Below are 14,100 nucleotides of genomic sequence, written 5' to 3'. Positions count from 1 at the left end.
ATTTTCTGGAATTCTGTTTGAGTTGCCTGAGGTGGAATATGCTATTGTGATGTAGAATCTCTATGCTAGTCATGCACGAAGTGTGTGCACGCACTTTTTAGAGCGATTAACAGCGCATCACGTGCTCTCTTTTGACTTATCATGGTGACAGCTACGAACAGCGACTGGATGGCTACTATTGGAACGCTTATCCAAGAGAATCAAAAGCTACTCTCTGCCTTACAACGGGACACAACTAACAAAAAACCAGGAGGCAAGAAGCACCGCAGCGTTAATCTCAGAATCAATCAGCACTGGCGTTAGCCTTCCCCCATGACCCGAAACGGAATTGGAAACAGACGAATGGATCTCCGATGCCATAGAACGGTATAGTCATATCCCAGAAGCGCTTCTCCGCAAAATAGGACTGGGAGAAGCCACGGACATCGACGAAGCACACAGAAGGTACATGGTATCCAAGTGATATCCAAAAACTGGCGCGCTTTATCTTCCGGAAAGTCCAGTACCGACGAGTGTCGGCAAAGCCTTCATTGACACAGAACCATTTCTGCCCGTGGCAGACGTGGAACCCGTCCAGCTGGAACTTACGGACCCGACAATGCGACCTATCGCGAAATGGTATTATCATTCCGTCAACGTCACCCTGGGTGTTTACGCCGCGACTAGCACCGAATAAGCCGTTGCGGTAATTATGTGCCATTGAATTCACACCTGGTTGGGAATAGTTACCCTCTTCCAAACATACAGGACACATTGCAGCGGATCGCTCAAGATCGATATTTTGCCAAAGTTGACCCGACCAAATCTTTTTGGCAACTACCACTCGCACCCAAGAACCGACCGTCTTTTATGGGGTTAGAGGTTTCTATAAATACACGCGCTTACCGTTTGGACTGAAGACGCTGGGGGCATCTCCGGCTCAAATCCTGTTTGCTGAAACTATGGATGAACCCAAAATCACGATCGAGCTATTAGAGGATGAAACGAGGCGCACTCCTACGACGAAGGGCATAAGTGCACGCGGCAGGCCACAAGACGATCACAAGTGGGATGCCCCCACACGCATGATGATGATGATCATCATCATCACACACAGCGCCACAGGTAACAGTGCACACACGCTGGATTCGGATTCAAGTTCCGATAGCACAGATACAGCGCAGGAAGGACATTGGGTGAAGCAGTCCCAAACGTCCACGTCCGATGGGCCCACAATTCCAAAAGTGTGTGCGCACACTTTTGGTATGCGCGGAGTATCCGATTCTACGTAATGCCTTTTTTCCGGGCGGACAATAGTTGGTCGGTGGGCAGGTGTCCGCCGTCGCCTTCTGATTTATTGTATGAGGTCCACGTGTTCGGGGTCATCAATGGTCGGAATCGGATGTAAGCGTGGTAATTTGTTTGGTGGGTCGTTGCAGTGAGATGTCGGAGGAGTTGGAAGGAATGCCGAAGGGTGGTCCGCCTACAGCTGTGAAGCTAAATCCATGAAGTGGAAAGACCTTAAGGTGGTGACACCGGTGCCAAAGGGTTTCCAGGAGACCGTAGCATAGGGAGTGAATAGCCTGCAGCCAGCTGTCAGGCAAGTCTCGGACGATAGTCTCGGACGAATCGCCGCAGGTCCATAGAGTCGCTGTACCAATTTGTTCGATAACGTCGTTGTAAACATACACACGGACAACACCAAGCAAGTCTTGAAGCTGTGCGCGGGCTAAAAGAATGATAGGAGAGTTTATTTCCGATCTTAGCGCGCGATCTCAGTTCCCCGGCGGCAACGGGTGCAGGTGCAAAATCCATAATGCCGGCCGTGCGATGGAGTGAGCAGCTAAAGGCGGTGCGTCGTTTGTCGTTGTGGACGTGGTCGGTGGTCTCGTTAGGATGTGTCATTTTGTGTATGGAGAGTTCCTTGATGGCCAGTGGCTGTGACGTGAGTGCCTTGACCACCTTGGCGCTCTTGGGAGCGTTCTGCGATTGGTTCCCTCAAGTGTCATCTCTGGCTGTGCTCGCACTCGCCGGCTTCACGCTTCCTCTCGTGAATCACAAAGTAGCACTCTACTCCCAGGCGCGCGCACTGTGGCAGGAAACTGTCGATCTCGCAAACCTCCCGCTCCTTGACATGCTTGCCGACGACGCTGACTTCAGAGCCACTCTGCCAACCACAGGACCTCTGACCGGCACTCTCGGGGGTATTCCAGGGGATCCCCCGCTCATGTTTGAAATAGACCAAGCTGCCGACCAAGCTCCCGACCAAACTGGCGACCGTGCCAGTCCCACTGGCGCCGCACCCGGCCCCACGGGTGCCGGCCCCACGGGTGCTGGTCCCACTGGCGCTGAAAAGGATGTCATGGCGCTGCCGGAGCCCGTCGTGAAACACCCGCTTATCGATGCAGTCAAGATCCAGAACACCCCCGTTCGAGTCGACCCGTTGACACTAGCACACCCGAGGTCGTTCACACGACCGCCGACAACGCGACCCTTCTCCGTGTCTATGGCTACTAGAGAAAAGGCAGCTGGAGGAGGACGGGTGGCTAACGGCCAAGGAGGGAATCACGACTTGAGACCTGTGTTCATCGCCAACATGACTGCTGAGCGCGTCCGTTCCAGCGGTCAAGCAACGGCCTCACGTCCGGTGAAACGAACCGTGGGCACCAAGCCTGTGCGGAAACCCGCAGCACCGGCTCCCACCGTATCAGACGGGGAAGCGACGACTCTCGAGGGATTCGTGGATAACGACTCGAGCGGAGTCGAGCAAAGCCCGAAAATGCTTCAATCCAAGTTATCGTCGACTTCCAATCCGTCGTTAATTAGTGGGTCGCCGGAGACCGGGCATTTAGAAGAAAACGAAAGAGAGGAGGGGTACTTGGAGAGTGAGGAGGAGCAACTCGAAAGAGATGAGGAAGTGATGACGATGGTTAAGGAGCCGATCGTGTTTTCGTGGGCAGAGCACTTCGGGCCGCGACGTGTTTTCGAGGGTGCGGAGGTGACTTTTTCGAAGGGGCGTTTCCCGGATGTTGCGTCGGCCGAGGCTGTGTCGTCGTTGCCGGATCCGCCGGAGCCGTTATGGCGTCGACGTACCGAGTTCTCGGGTGTGAATGGATTGTACAAAACTCTTTTGCGCGTGGCGGAGGGTAGCCCCGAGATTCGGCACATCGCGCTTTCCACGAATCCCATTTTGGATGTGCTGGACCTAGTCGACTCGCTGCCGGATCAACAACGCCGGCAGCGGCTCCGAAGAGTATTCGACCTCTACAAACTCTCACCCCTCATTCAACTCGGGGTACAACCAGCCATCCCGTTTCCGGTAAGCGCCGGAAACAAGCAGCCCTCAAACCTGTCGGAAGAGCGGCATGGACGGAGCAAGGTGTTTGTTTATGACCCTTGGGGTGCGGCGACGTTTGTGGGAGCGTTGATGGCGTCCAGCAGCGCTGAATTCGATCGTCTGGCCGCTCTCGTGCGCCGCAGTCAGTTCATGACCCTGCTTTCCGAAGACGAGGTCCGCATCGCTGCAACGCTCCTCGAACGCATTGCCACTGTCGCCCTAGAGCACCCCGTCGCCCGCAATACCACATTCGAGTTCGTCGTCTCCGGCAGACCCATTCAGGAAGCGCCTCAGACACTCACCAACCTTCTCAAACAATTCGAATCCACCACTGACCGTATCAACACTGACCGTATCAACACTGACCGTATCAACACTGACCGTATCAACACTGACCGACTCAACACTCACGGAAGAAAACCGCTAGAACATATTCGCACCCTAGAACACACGTTCGATTACACGTTCGAACACATCCCCGCATACCAGCACACACGTATCTTACAGGAACGAGAAAGCACACCCGAACGAGGCTCTTATTCCGAGCAATCGCGAGGTGTCTCGTTCGAAGAACCACCCGAACGTGATGCATCCTCTGAACGTGATGCATCCTCTGAACGTGATGCATACTCTGAACGTGACGCATCCCCCGAGCGAGACACATCCTCTGGGCAAGACGCATTTTCAGACAGTCCGTCCCCGTCATCGCTCAGCCAACTTAGTGGAAGTTTACGGGACGGCTTTCCGGACACATTTTCTGGAGCACGGAACGAGGGAGCAAGTGGACTAGGTGTGTCTAGTGAGGCAAGGAGATCTCCCTCCTCGTCGAGCTATGCTGTTCGACGCGGGCCCGTGGAAGTGACTGTTACAATCAACGTTACACGCTGGCCCTCAGGTCAAACCGACGGACTGGGAGGTCAAATTCGTTTCGGTCAAACTCGTCCTAACCCAGGTCCGGTGATGACAGTGCCGAGTAGAGCTGGTCCAAATGGTCATTGGTCAAGTTCCCACAATGAGTCAATCCCAAGTGGTGAGTCAGGCGGTCCATTGTGGTTGAGTGATGTACCGAGCATTGTTCCTCGTGCAGCATCGACAGCTTTTTCCGTTCACAAATGGCGGACAATGGCCCCCGTCTTTGCGGATATGAAATCAGCTGCCATTTCCATCGACCAGAACGTGGCCTGGCAGACCGACCGGCTGCTTGAGTTCAGCAATCTTCTTAAACGGAGATATAAAACACTTGTGCTTGTCCGAGTCTGTGTCGCAGGCTGGCTCCTCTGGGCCCTCTTCGATCTCGTGTGCATGAAATACATCTAACTGGGCATAGTGATGGCACAACAGAGTGATGGCACAACAGAGGATCAGATACAGAGGACCAGAGACACGCAAATACGATTATGTGCTATCAGAGACAAGCCACTCACACTCCAAGCGGGCTGTGTGATAAGATTCAACTACCCAGTCATGCGCCAGTTACTGGCACCGTCCGGTTCCGCAACACAATCCCTTAAGTGGTACCGTCGCCCCCTTCAGTGGTACCGTCAGCCCCTTCAGTGGTGCCGTCGCCCCCTTCAGTGGCACCGTCCGGTTCCGCAACACAATCCCTTCAGTGGTAGCGTCGCCCCCTTCAGTGGTAGCGTCGCCCCTTTCAGTGGTAGCATCGTCCGGTTGAGGTGCTACTCAGATAATAGGCCCGAGCATCTTGTCTATGAATTCCTTGAGGTGGTTGTTAGGCCTTGGCTTGTCTGTTTGGATTGGCAAAAGTTTATAAGCCGGTTCCAATTTGGATCTACAGCTTGGACAATTTAGTTTCATTTTGCAACAGAGTGTCAGACATGGTGTGCACAGGTAGTGACCGCAAGGAGGCACACGGAGCTCGTAAGTTTCGTCCATTTTATTTTGCACAGATTGCGGAGTCTCGCAAATTTGGAGGTAGCAAATTGGACAGGATAATCCGTGAATTAAATCCGCTGCGGATTTAGGCGCCACCATGTTCATGTTCTTCCCGATCTTCATTTTTGTGAAGTGTCGCCTTTGTTCAATGTCGCGCCGAACCAACACTCGTGCTAGTTTTCGAGCAGAGTCATCCTCGCCAGCTTCGGGGCAACTCCCCTTTTCGGGGCAACTACTCTTTTCTCCGCTTTCAACACTTCCCGTACTCTGTCGGTCAACCATTGGTCGGTCAACCATTGGTCGGTCAACCATTGGTCGGTCAACCATTGGTCGGTCAACCATCGGTCGGTCAACCACACCCAACGCCCCAACGCCGGCTACTGCGCCGAACCCCGGAACGACCGCAGGGCCGGACACAGTGTAGTCGGTAATGACGGTGAACGTCCAGTGCGCCATGTCCTGAAAGGCGCTGTCCCTCAGCTCTAAAATGTCTCTTGTCTTGGAAAATGTGTCCTGGTCAAAGGTATAACGATCTCGAATCCATTGCACGTCCGGCAGATTCGGGATAGTGTAGCTTCCGACCTCGCTGAAGCAACGAACGACGTATCGGACGTCCACCGTCCTCACACTCAACCCCTGAATTTCTACTGAATTTCGGCGGTCCACTTTCGGAGGAGGCCGGGAACGTCTTTTCCGTTCAGATTTTTCCACCACCATCGCAACCTCCCGATTGATAGCTTCGCCCTCTGTCCAATCACTCCTTCCGCCCTCTGTCCAATCACTCCTTCCGCCTTCTGCGTCAACCACTTCGCCCTTTATATCGACCACTTCACCTTTTATATCGACCACTTCGCCCTTTATATCGACCACTTCGCCCTTTATATCGGCTGCTTCGCCCTTTATATCGACTGCTTCGCTCCTTATATCGACCGCTTCCGATTTCTTCGCTCCCACTTGAGTCGCTCCCACTTGGGTCGTTTCCTTGTCTGTGTCACTGTCCGCAATCACCACAAAGTGGGCCGCTACGTCATCGTCAAGGTTGATGACGGCGGGAGGTCGTGCAGTCGTGGGAGCGTGTCTTTGCCGTAGCGTCCTGGGATCGAACGCTTTCGACGCGCGTCGTTTCTTCATCCGCCCGGCCGGGACGACCTCAATGGCCGGACACAGTTGCGCGAAGACGTAAAAGGCGTCGTCCGCTGAGGCATCCGCCCCCACGAGCCTTCGCGCATCCACTACGGCGCGGTAGCACGCGCGCCAGAAGTACTCCAAAGCACTGTCCACAAACTCGGGACAAGGAGTGACTATCGGCGACTCTGTTTCGGTTACAACCACGGCTCCCGAACTGTCCGTGGTTTTAACAACCCGGGTGCCCGACGCTCGTGTGCCCGTCGCCCGCGGGCCCCCCTTTGACCCGCTCCCCGCTCTGCCATGTGCCGCAGCACACACGTGCGTCGGAGTGCTCGCACCCGACAACTCACGACCCGACATCTCGTCGACCGGGGTAGACCGGTGAACTGCAGCCTCATGCCGGAGTGGTCGGTACTGCTCACGGTAGGGGGAGTCGAATCGGAGGTCATACGAACGGGCTTGTCGCCAGTCGTCTTCGTACACAGCGTAGTACACACTGTCGTCATTGTAGATGTCATGACTGGAGTCGGTTAAGTTGATAGGAACGACGGAACTCAGGGTGTCTATCGAGTAGAGGACTTCCACTTGGTCGCTCAAGTCGGCCACCTGGTCGCTCAAGTCCGTGACCGGGGTGAATTCATATGGGCTGTCGTAGTCTTGGTCGTAGTCTCGGCCTTGGTCGTAGTCTCGGCCTTGGTCGTAGTCTCGGCCTTGGTCGTAGCACCCTCGGTCTTCCCCTTGCCCGGCCCCGTGGCCTCCTCCTTGGTCGGGAACGTTTTCCATGCGGCGCTACGTCTCTTTTAGGCGATGGCAGAAGTTATTTCGGTAGAGCAACGAATATTTAAACTCCTGGGTCACCCGAACTAGGACTTGCTCATTCAACCGCACTTGCTCATTCAACCGCACTGTGATACAGGACGCAGAAAATCCAATACAGACCGCCTAATACTTACTTGCCTAATACTTACTTGACTACTATTGCGGCGTACTACGCTTTGCTTTACTGCTGACTTTTGTGCACAGTCACTGACAGACAGTTCGGTCAAGGATGGTCGTCACAAGTAGTGCTCCGATGACGTCTGTGGAGGACACGTCGATTAAGCAGTGGAAGTCCAGTCGGAAGACGCCGGAGATGGCGGAGGCGGTGAAGTCGGTGTATGCGGAGATTGCCGAGTCGATGCCGTTGCAAAAGAAGAAGTTTGAAGAAGGGGTGCTTTCTAAGATGACGGAGGATGAGAAGAAGGGTATTGAGGAGTCTTTAAATAGGTTGGGTTTGACATTCGACTTTACGTTATGTCATGTGCGATACTTACCTGATTTCAAGCCAATTGAATTGGACTTTACGGTTTGTTATGTTCGACATGGGAAGACAGAAGGGAATACAGAGCCGCGCATTTTCCAAGGGTATTGCGACTATTGGGAGAATCAGTTGAACGCTACGGGTAAGAAGCAAGCGGAGGAGGCTGCGAAAAAGATGGAGTCTACCTTGACAACGTTTAAGCCTGATTTAATTTTGTGTTCGCCTCTTGGACGCGCGATTGAAACGGGTGCGGCATTCTTTAACAAACACCCGGAGATCCCGACTAGGGTGCATTATGGTGCTCGAGAACAGCAATTTGGCAACTGGGATAACGTACAAGTACAGCACCTTCCCAAGGATGACATCTGTCATTTATTTTACCTGGAGCAGAATGCGCTAGTTAAGGCACCTCAGCCACATGTACTCTTCGATGGCACTATCCGTCAAGAATATGACAGTGAAAACTTCGTCGACCTACTGCTACGGGAAGCCGAATTCCTCCGTTCTGTCAACAACGAAGCCGAAGTCAAAAAAGCTAAAACTAAAGGACGACTGGCGAACGTCCTTATATACGGACATTCTATGGCCGGGGCCGCCATCAGCACACTCCTTGGCCATGGTAAGACCTTCAATGAACAAGGCAGCATCGGCTTCGATGGCAAATATATCATGCCCAACGCTACACCCACTATGCTCCCTGCCCAAACGCCTGAAGTTAATCGGAAGTAATACATCGTTAATCAGTCGACAATGACCAAGTAGGTCGTAGATAAAACGCATGTCGATCAACAAGTAATTAGCGATCAGTAATATTAGCGAACAATTAAACCTAACTATTAATATTGAATTACATGCAAGGGCTCCATTACATAAAAGGACGGGAAGAAAAGATGGCAGTTCGCGGTGAATCTTGGTCGTGGGCAGAATTGTTATTGGGGTAGCGCACACGCGTGTGCCAAACACGCCGCAGCCGCAAACACGTGCGCGTCGAACACCTGCGGCCAGCGCCGGCTGGCCATGACGCGAAGTTTGATAAGTTTTGCTTGCGAGCGTTGTGGTGTTGAGGTAGAGAAGTCGAAGCGGACGAAAATCAAGTTGTGTGCGTTTTGCGGTGCACTGGCTAGGAAGGAGCGGATCTTGGACCGCTGTCCGAGTTGTGGTCAGGAAGTGTGGCGTGACCGTAAGCGGAGCCGGTCTTGTAATGGTTGTATCCGGCGCAGACGGTTGTCGGTTACGACTACGGCTTCGTCCGATTTGGGAGATACACCCACAAAGGAAAAGCAGATGGAAAAACTGCCCAGCCTCCACCTCGAAGAAGAACCCTGCTTCGCCTTAGCCTCCTCGGGTCTACCGACTCTCTCCGACCGCGGTCTCTCCGACCGCGGTCTCTCCGACCTGAACACGCCCTTAGACCATTTTGAACCGGACCAACCACAACCACAGGCACCACCCGGCCGTCTGGTCGAACAACTCTCAGCCGACCAACTCTCTGCCGAAGCGGCAGCACTCGAAATGCTCCCAGTCTTCGAACTGCCGCCTGGATTCGAACCACCACCCGAACGAATCACTGAATACTGGCCCGTCGCAGAATCCTTCGACGCTACCACTTTTTAATTCATGGCTGTCGACCTCCAACATCACTCACCGACCCAACAGGAACCGGAACCTGGCCAGGTTCCTGGTCAGATGAAAACCGACCGGACGGAGCTTGAGCCGAGCCAGGCGGCACTGGATAGAGGCCAGATAGAGGCAGCTGGAGACCCGTATCGAGATGGGGGCTTTGTGATGATACCCAGCGCATCAGGACAGAACTCACTCGCCGCGGAACTGACGAGGTGTTCGAACTCGAAGTGTATGAACCACCAGCACGAAGCACCCACCCTGCCAACTTTCACATTCGGTACCCCAACACGGGTCCCGTGCACAACACTGGTCACCTCGCGTGTGTTCAGTCGGTGGTGAAGATTGGATGGTGTTGTGTCACGGATTGATGGCCCATCGGAACATCCGGAGTTTCCAGACGTTGGTGAAGCACTCGCCGATAAATACGTTGGCGTTCGACTTTCACTGCAACGGACAGTCGACGGGTGCGAAAGAGGACTGGTCGTTGGGCGGTTATCAGCGTGAGGCGTACGACGACTTGGAAGGCGTAGTTCGGTGGATCGAGTCCCGTGGCGGACGTGTTCTTATTATCCTCGGCCATTCACGGGGTGCGAGTGTGGTCTTGATGCACAGCATGGAGTTCGACCATGTGCCCTACGTCCTCAGTCTCGCCGCACGATTCGACCCGAGCACGGGGCTCGACCCATACTTCAAGCCGGGCGACCGGGAACGGTTACTCAACGGTGAAGTGCATGTGGTCGAGTGCCAGAAACAGTTCAGTGATGGAATCCCGCGTTTCATCTCAGCCAAGTGTCTCAAGCAACGACTCGCAATCGACATGAGCAAGCTACGCGATCTCACACACACTAAGGCAATCTTCTTCGTCCATGGCGCCAGTGATGAAACTATTCCCCCTTCGCACGCCCTCCTCCTCGCTGCCACACTCGCAGGCAAAGAGACGCCGGGCTTGACTGACGGTGACTTGAGCGATTCCGTACTAGCTCAGTCCGATCTTACCGAAGTTACCAACCCCGCCGGAGTCAAAGGCTTCGTCAAAATCGTTGGCGATGCCAACCACTCACTCAAGAGTCCACATGGGAAAAAAGGCTTCGAACCCCTGCTCGAACTTATGAGCGTCATTTATGACCAAATCCGAATGATTGAAAACTGCAGCATGTGCTTGCACACCGCGCCTCACATGCCGTGATTGTGCTAACCAAACCCATTTGAAACAACCAACTATATAGCATTTACGAACACGCTCTCCGTGCGAGCTACCCACACGTGTGCCCATGTGGTGTCAGTCTGTGTGTCACATGGGCAGCTCTGCCTGTGTGCTATTTGAGGTCAGAGCTACTTCGCGGCAGAGCTACCTGATGGTAGGTGTGCGTGACGGTATGCTTTGCGGAAGGTCGTTTATAACTTCTTTTTATCACTGAATTCTGTCGCCCGTCGTGACCTCTTCATGCTGAATGCAGCGCAGGCTGCTCCGATGGCCATTCCGGCGGAGAGACCCATAAAGACGAAGGCGACAGCAGCGGCAAGTCGTTGTGTGTAGACGTGTTCCATGTCTTGTACGAAGTGTGCGAAGTTTCTGCGAATGAGGTCTAGTTTGGTTAATGGTTTAGGAATGGATTCGGCCTTCATTTTTTGGTAGTCCGATCTGGCGAATTGTTCGAGCGCTTCGAGAGTTCTGGGTCCTGAGTGTCGGTACATCTTTTCGTCCTTGAAGTAGATGAGAGTAGGGTAGCCGGCAATCTTGAATCGTTCGGCGAGCATTTTGTTCTTAGTGGCATCAACACTAGCCACATTCACCTCATTGGTAAGGGCATCTGCGAGTTCATTCCACGCCGTTTCCATACGCCGACAATGGCCGCACCAGGGCGCGTAAAATTTCACGAACCAGGGGCCTGTTGTACCATGGGTCCCGACTTGGGTGTCATGATCGAAACTCACATCTGTCAGCTCCAGTGGTAAACCCAGGACACACCCGAACAAACCGACAAGCAACCACAACAACGTCCGCATAACTTAAAAAAATGTATAGTAGTGGGGGGAATAAATCCAAGAGCGCCTCCTCAAGGAATGCCTCCTTCTCTCTTCAGATCAGCACTTGGAATAATGAGGGCGCCGCCTTATTCGACTACGAGGCACGACCCTCCGTCGTCAAGACCTTCTCCTGCTCAGGCAAATGTAACACGCACCCGCACACTGCAACGTACACTGCAATACACACCCGCACACTGTAACACACACTCGTCTGCTGGGATCCCGTACTCGTCTGCACACACGTTCCGTTTTCCTTCAGCGAGGGTATATGCGTTAGTCAAACTTGGGAACGAGTACCACCTGGGCCCTTTGTCGGTTGTGGAGCGGTTCATGACCGAGCATGACCAGGTGCAGATCCTTGTCGTTCTAATAACTTTGGGAGACGGGCTCCACGTCCAGTCTTACTTGCAGTATTTGGTCTCACAAGACCCCGGCGGCGGGCGCAGTTGCAGGACACAAGTTTCCATCTCCAAAGCGGACCCCGTATGGGTCGTGGCGCGGTCCTTATCGGAGGTGCCACTGACTGAGGACGATGAACTCAAGATTGGTCGTTGCTGCTTCGTGCTTCGCAAGATCGTGCTGGACGAGGGCAGTACGTCGGAACCAGTTGACGGTTTGCCCGAGAGTGTACGCACGTGTGTGCAGACGGATGCGCAACCGCTGGAACCGGTGGCTCCGGTTCCGGTAGCGACCCCGGTCGGATTGGAGTTGGTATGCCCAGGACTCGAGTTACCGACTCCACGTCTGGCAGCGATGGACCTGCGACCAACAGAGGCTGTGGCGGGAGAGGAGGTCGTTCCAGGCAGAGTCTCTGACTGGGAGAATTTGACGTTGCAGGAATTGTTAACAAGAGACTGGGGAGCGGTTTCGGCGACGGCTGCGTCGTGCCGCATTTGTCTGAATGGGCCGGAAGCGGAGAGTTTGATCAGTCCATGTGTGTGCAGGGGTTCGCTTCAGTGGGTGCATTTGAGCTGTCTCCGAACTTGGCTGCGAGGACGGTTGGAGTCGCGACAGTCACGAGCGGGTTTGTCCCGAGGTCGTTGTGCTTACTGGGAGGCGCTGGATTGCGAACTGTGTAAGACAATGTACCCTAGCCATGTCTGCGTCCGAACACGGAATCCCGAGGACTTGCCGGGCGTCGAACCCGGGGCTGATGCTCTCGAGTGGAAACAACACGTTTCCGATCTGGACCGCATCCTCGCACGCAGCCGCTCCACCCTCGTCCGCGAACACCTCCAATCAACTGACGACGGAGACGTCCAGGAATTAGTCAACGTACCCCGACCCAAGATACCTTTCATTGTGCTCCAAGAAGTACCCAACCGGGGCAGCGATGGGAACGGCGATGGGAACGGCGATGGGAACGGCGATGGGAACCGCGAAGGAGCCGGGAGCCCTGGCGGCGAACAGATACCCTCTGTGAACGGAGTTACGGACCCTGACGCGGAAAATGCACAGGCCGGAAATGTTCAGGGGGAAGATCGCCCAGGTGCCTTACCATGTGTAGATAACCTACGCACTGTAGGGACCCTACCCACGTTAAATCCGGACACTGGATACCCAACGCAGTTGCCTAATCCCCAGTTGCCTAGCCCCCAGTTGCCTAATCCGCAATTGGCATTGGGACCACCAATAGAGACCCTGTCACTGGGCAACTCTTTCGGGAATGCTTCAGCCTCGCTGATGTCGGATGGCAGCCTGCAGTACCCGGCGCCATATGGTCGTCCGGATGTAGAGGAGGTAGACGCCAGCCGTCGGTCATATGGCGAGCAGTCGGGCGACTGGTCGGAGGGATTGATGGCGCCTGGGCTCCCCAGTGGGCCGGGAGGAGGTCTGCATTTCGTGAACGTTCCGGCGGACGGCACACCGGTCAAGGTGGGTCGCGGACACGACGTCGATTTGCGGGTTCCGGACATTTCGGTTTCGCGGACACATCTCCTCATACGACTGAGCGACCTCGCCGACCACCGGTGCTCCCTCGCCTGGCCGCAGGTGGTCCAAACCGCCAACGGCCCGCCTCGAGACCGACAGGGACGGTGCGTCATTATTCAAGACGCTCTCTCCAAGTTCGGCACACTCGTCGCACTCCACAACCGACTTATCCTCGTCAAGAAGCAACAGATTCTCAAGTTACAAGTATGACCCACCACAGCAGACCCAGGGGGGGAGAATACCCAGGGGGGAGAATACCCAGGGGGAGAATGACCAGGGGGAGAATACCCAGGGGGAGAATACCCAGGGGGAAACACTAAGGGTGGTCAACTGAGGGTCATGGTGACTTGTCGTAGTGTGGTAACTCTGTGTTCACCATCGTGCCCAAGCGTAGCCCGTGGACGTCGCGTAGTTGGCAGTGCGGCGGGCGCCAAGGCCTACAGGTCGGAGCGACTTCAATTTTCCCCAATTATGCCACCAGTGATATTCGGGTGCTCAATATCGAGTTGTAGATAGATAGCTTTCGATGTGGGCCAGGCTTCTCAGCACGACGGGGCTTGGTGCCGCAGGGCTCAGCGTGACCAAGCTATCGGCTACGCTGCCCTACAACTCTGGCCTCGCTTATGTAGACACCAAGACGTACATATTCGGGGGTCAAACCAACGTAAGCCTTACCCCTCACCCAATGAGAGGTCATCTGTTACACACACACGATCTGTTACACACACACGATACACACACCTTCGTTCGCTGCAGACAACCGCCAGCTGTGGCGACACCTTGTTCGTTGTTACACAAGACGGATCGTCCGAATCCCAAGCCCAAGCTGGACTCAAACCTTCGCCCAGATGCGGAAGCGCGCTTGCCCCAGTAACCCCCC

The 14,100-nt window shown here is 54.5% G+C and overlaps 8 protein-coding genes across 8 annotated transcripts; 5 read left to right on the top strand and 3 right to left on the bottom strand.

The window, feature by feature from the left end:
• Window positions 1-283: 283 nt before the first annotated feature.
• On the bottom strand, window positions 284-700 carry GNI_073350 (hypothetical protein; the record flags this gene model as incomplete). The annotated part of the gene is made up of 1 exon (XM_011132103.1): window positions 284-700. The coding sequence occupies one exon, from the start codon at window positions 698-700 to the stop codon at window positions 284-286; it is 417 nt and encodes a 138-aa protein (XP_011130405.1).
• Window positions 701-1,795: 1,095 nt separating this feature from the next.
• Window positions 1,796-4,106, top strand: GNI_073340 (hypothetical protein; the record flags this gene model as incomplete). The annotated part of the gene is made up of 2 exons (XM_011132102.1): window positions 1,796-3,780; window positions 3,824-4,106. The coding sequence occupies 2 exons, from the start codon at window positions 1,796-1,798 to the stop codon at window positions 4,104-4,106; spliced, it is 2,268 nt and encodes a 755-aa protein (XP_011130404.1).
• An 890-nt stretch (window positions 4,107-4,996) lies between these two features.
• On the bottom strand, window positions 4,997-7,120 carry GNI_073330 (hypothetical protein; the record flags this gene model as incomplete). Its single annotated transcript, XM_011132101.1, has 1 exon — window positions 4,997-7,120. One exon carries the CDS (start codon window positions 7,118-7,120, stop codon window positions 4,997-4,999), a length of 2,124 nt encoding a protein of 707 aa, XP_011130403.1.
• Window positions 7,121-7,409: 289 nt separating this feature from the next.
• On the top strand, window positions 7,410-8,366 carry GNI_073320 (histidine phosphatase domain protein; the record flags this gene model as incomplete). The annotated part of the gene is made up of 1 exon (XM_011132100.1): window positions 7,410-8,366. One exon carries the CDS (start codon window positions 7,410-7,412, stop codon window positions 8,364-8,366), a length of 957 nt encoding a protein of 318 aa, XP_011130402.1.
• Window positions 8,367-8,654: 288 nt separating this feature from the next.
• On the top strand, window positions 8,655-9,251 carry GNI_073310 (hypothetical protein; the record flags this gene model as incomplete). The annotated part of the gene is made up of 1 exon (XM_011132099.1): window positions 8,655-9,251. The coding sequence occupies one exon, from the start codon at window positions 8,655-8,657 to the stop codon at window positions 9,249-9,251; it is 597 nt and encodes a 198-aa protein (XP_011130401.1).
• A 376-nt stretch (window positions 9,252-9,627) lies between these two features.
• Window positions 9,628-10,446, top strand: GNI_073300 (alpha/beta hydrolase family protein; the record flags this gene model as incomplete). Its single annotated transcript, XM_011132098.1, has 1 exon — window positions 9,628-10,446. One exon carries the CDS (start codon window positions 9,628-9,630, stop codon window positions 10,444-10,446), a length of 819 nt encoding a protein of 272 aa, XP_011130400.1.
• Window positions 10,447-10,655: 209 nt separating this feature from the next.
• On the bottom strand, window positions 10,656-11,267 carry GNI_073290 (thioredoxin domain protein; the record flags this gene model as incomplete). The annotated part of the gene is made up of 1 exon (XM_011132097.1): window positions 10,656-11,267. One exon carries the CDS (start codon window positions 11,265-11,267, stop codon window positions 10,656-10,658), a length of 612 nt encoding a protein of 203 aa, XP_011130399.1.
• A 351-nt stretch (window positions 11,268-11,618) lies between these two features.
• Window positions 11,619-13,430, top strand: GNI_073280 (ring-variant domain protein; the record flags this gene model as incomplete). Its single annotated transcript, XM_011132096.1, has 1 exon — window positions 11,619-13,430. The coding sequence occupies one exon, from the start codon at window positions 11,619-11,621 to the stop codon at window positions 13,428-13,430; it is 1,812 nt and encodes a 603-aa protein (XP_011130398.1).
• Window positions 13,431-14,100: the final 670 nt, after the last annotated feature.

The sequence above is a fragment of the Gregarina niphandrodes genome (genome assembly GCF_000223845.1).
Source record: "Gregarina niphandrodes unplaced genomic scaffold scaffold00012, whole genome shotgun sequence".
Classification (NCBI taxonomy): Eukaryota; Apicomplexa; class Conoidasida; order Eugregarinorida; family Gregarinidae; genus Gregarina; species Gregarina niphandrodes.
The sequence above is the reverse complement of the archived record's forward strand: the minus strand, read 5'-3'. Positions and strand labels throughout refer to the sequence as shown.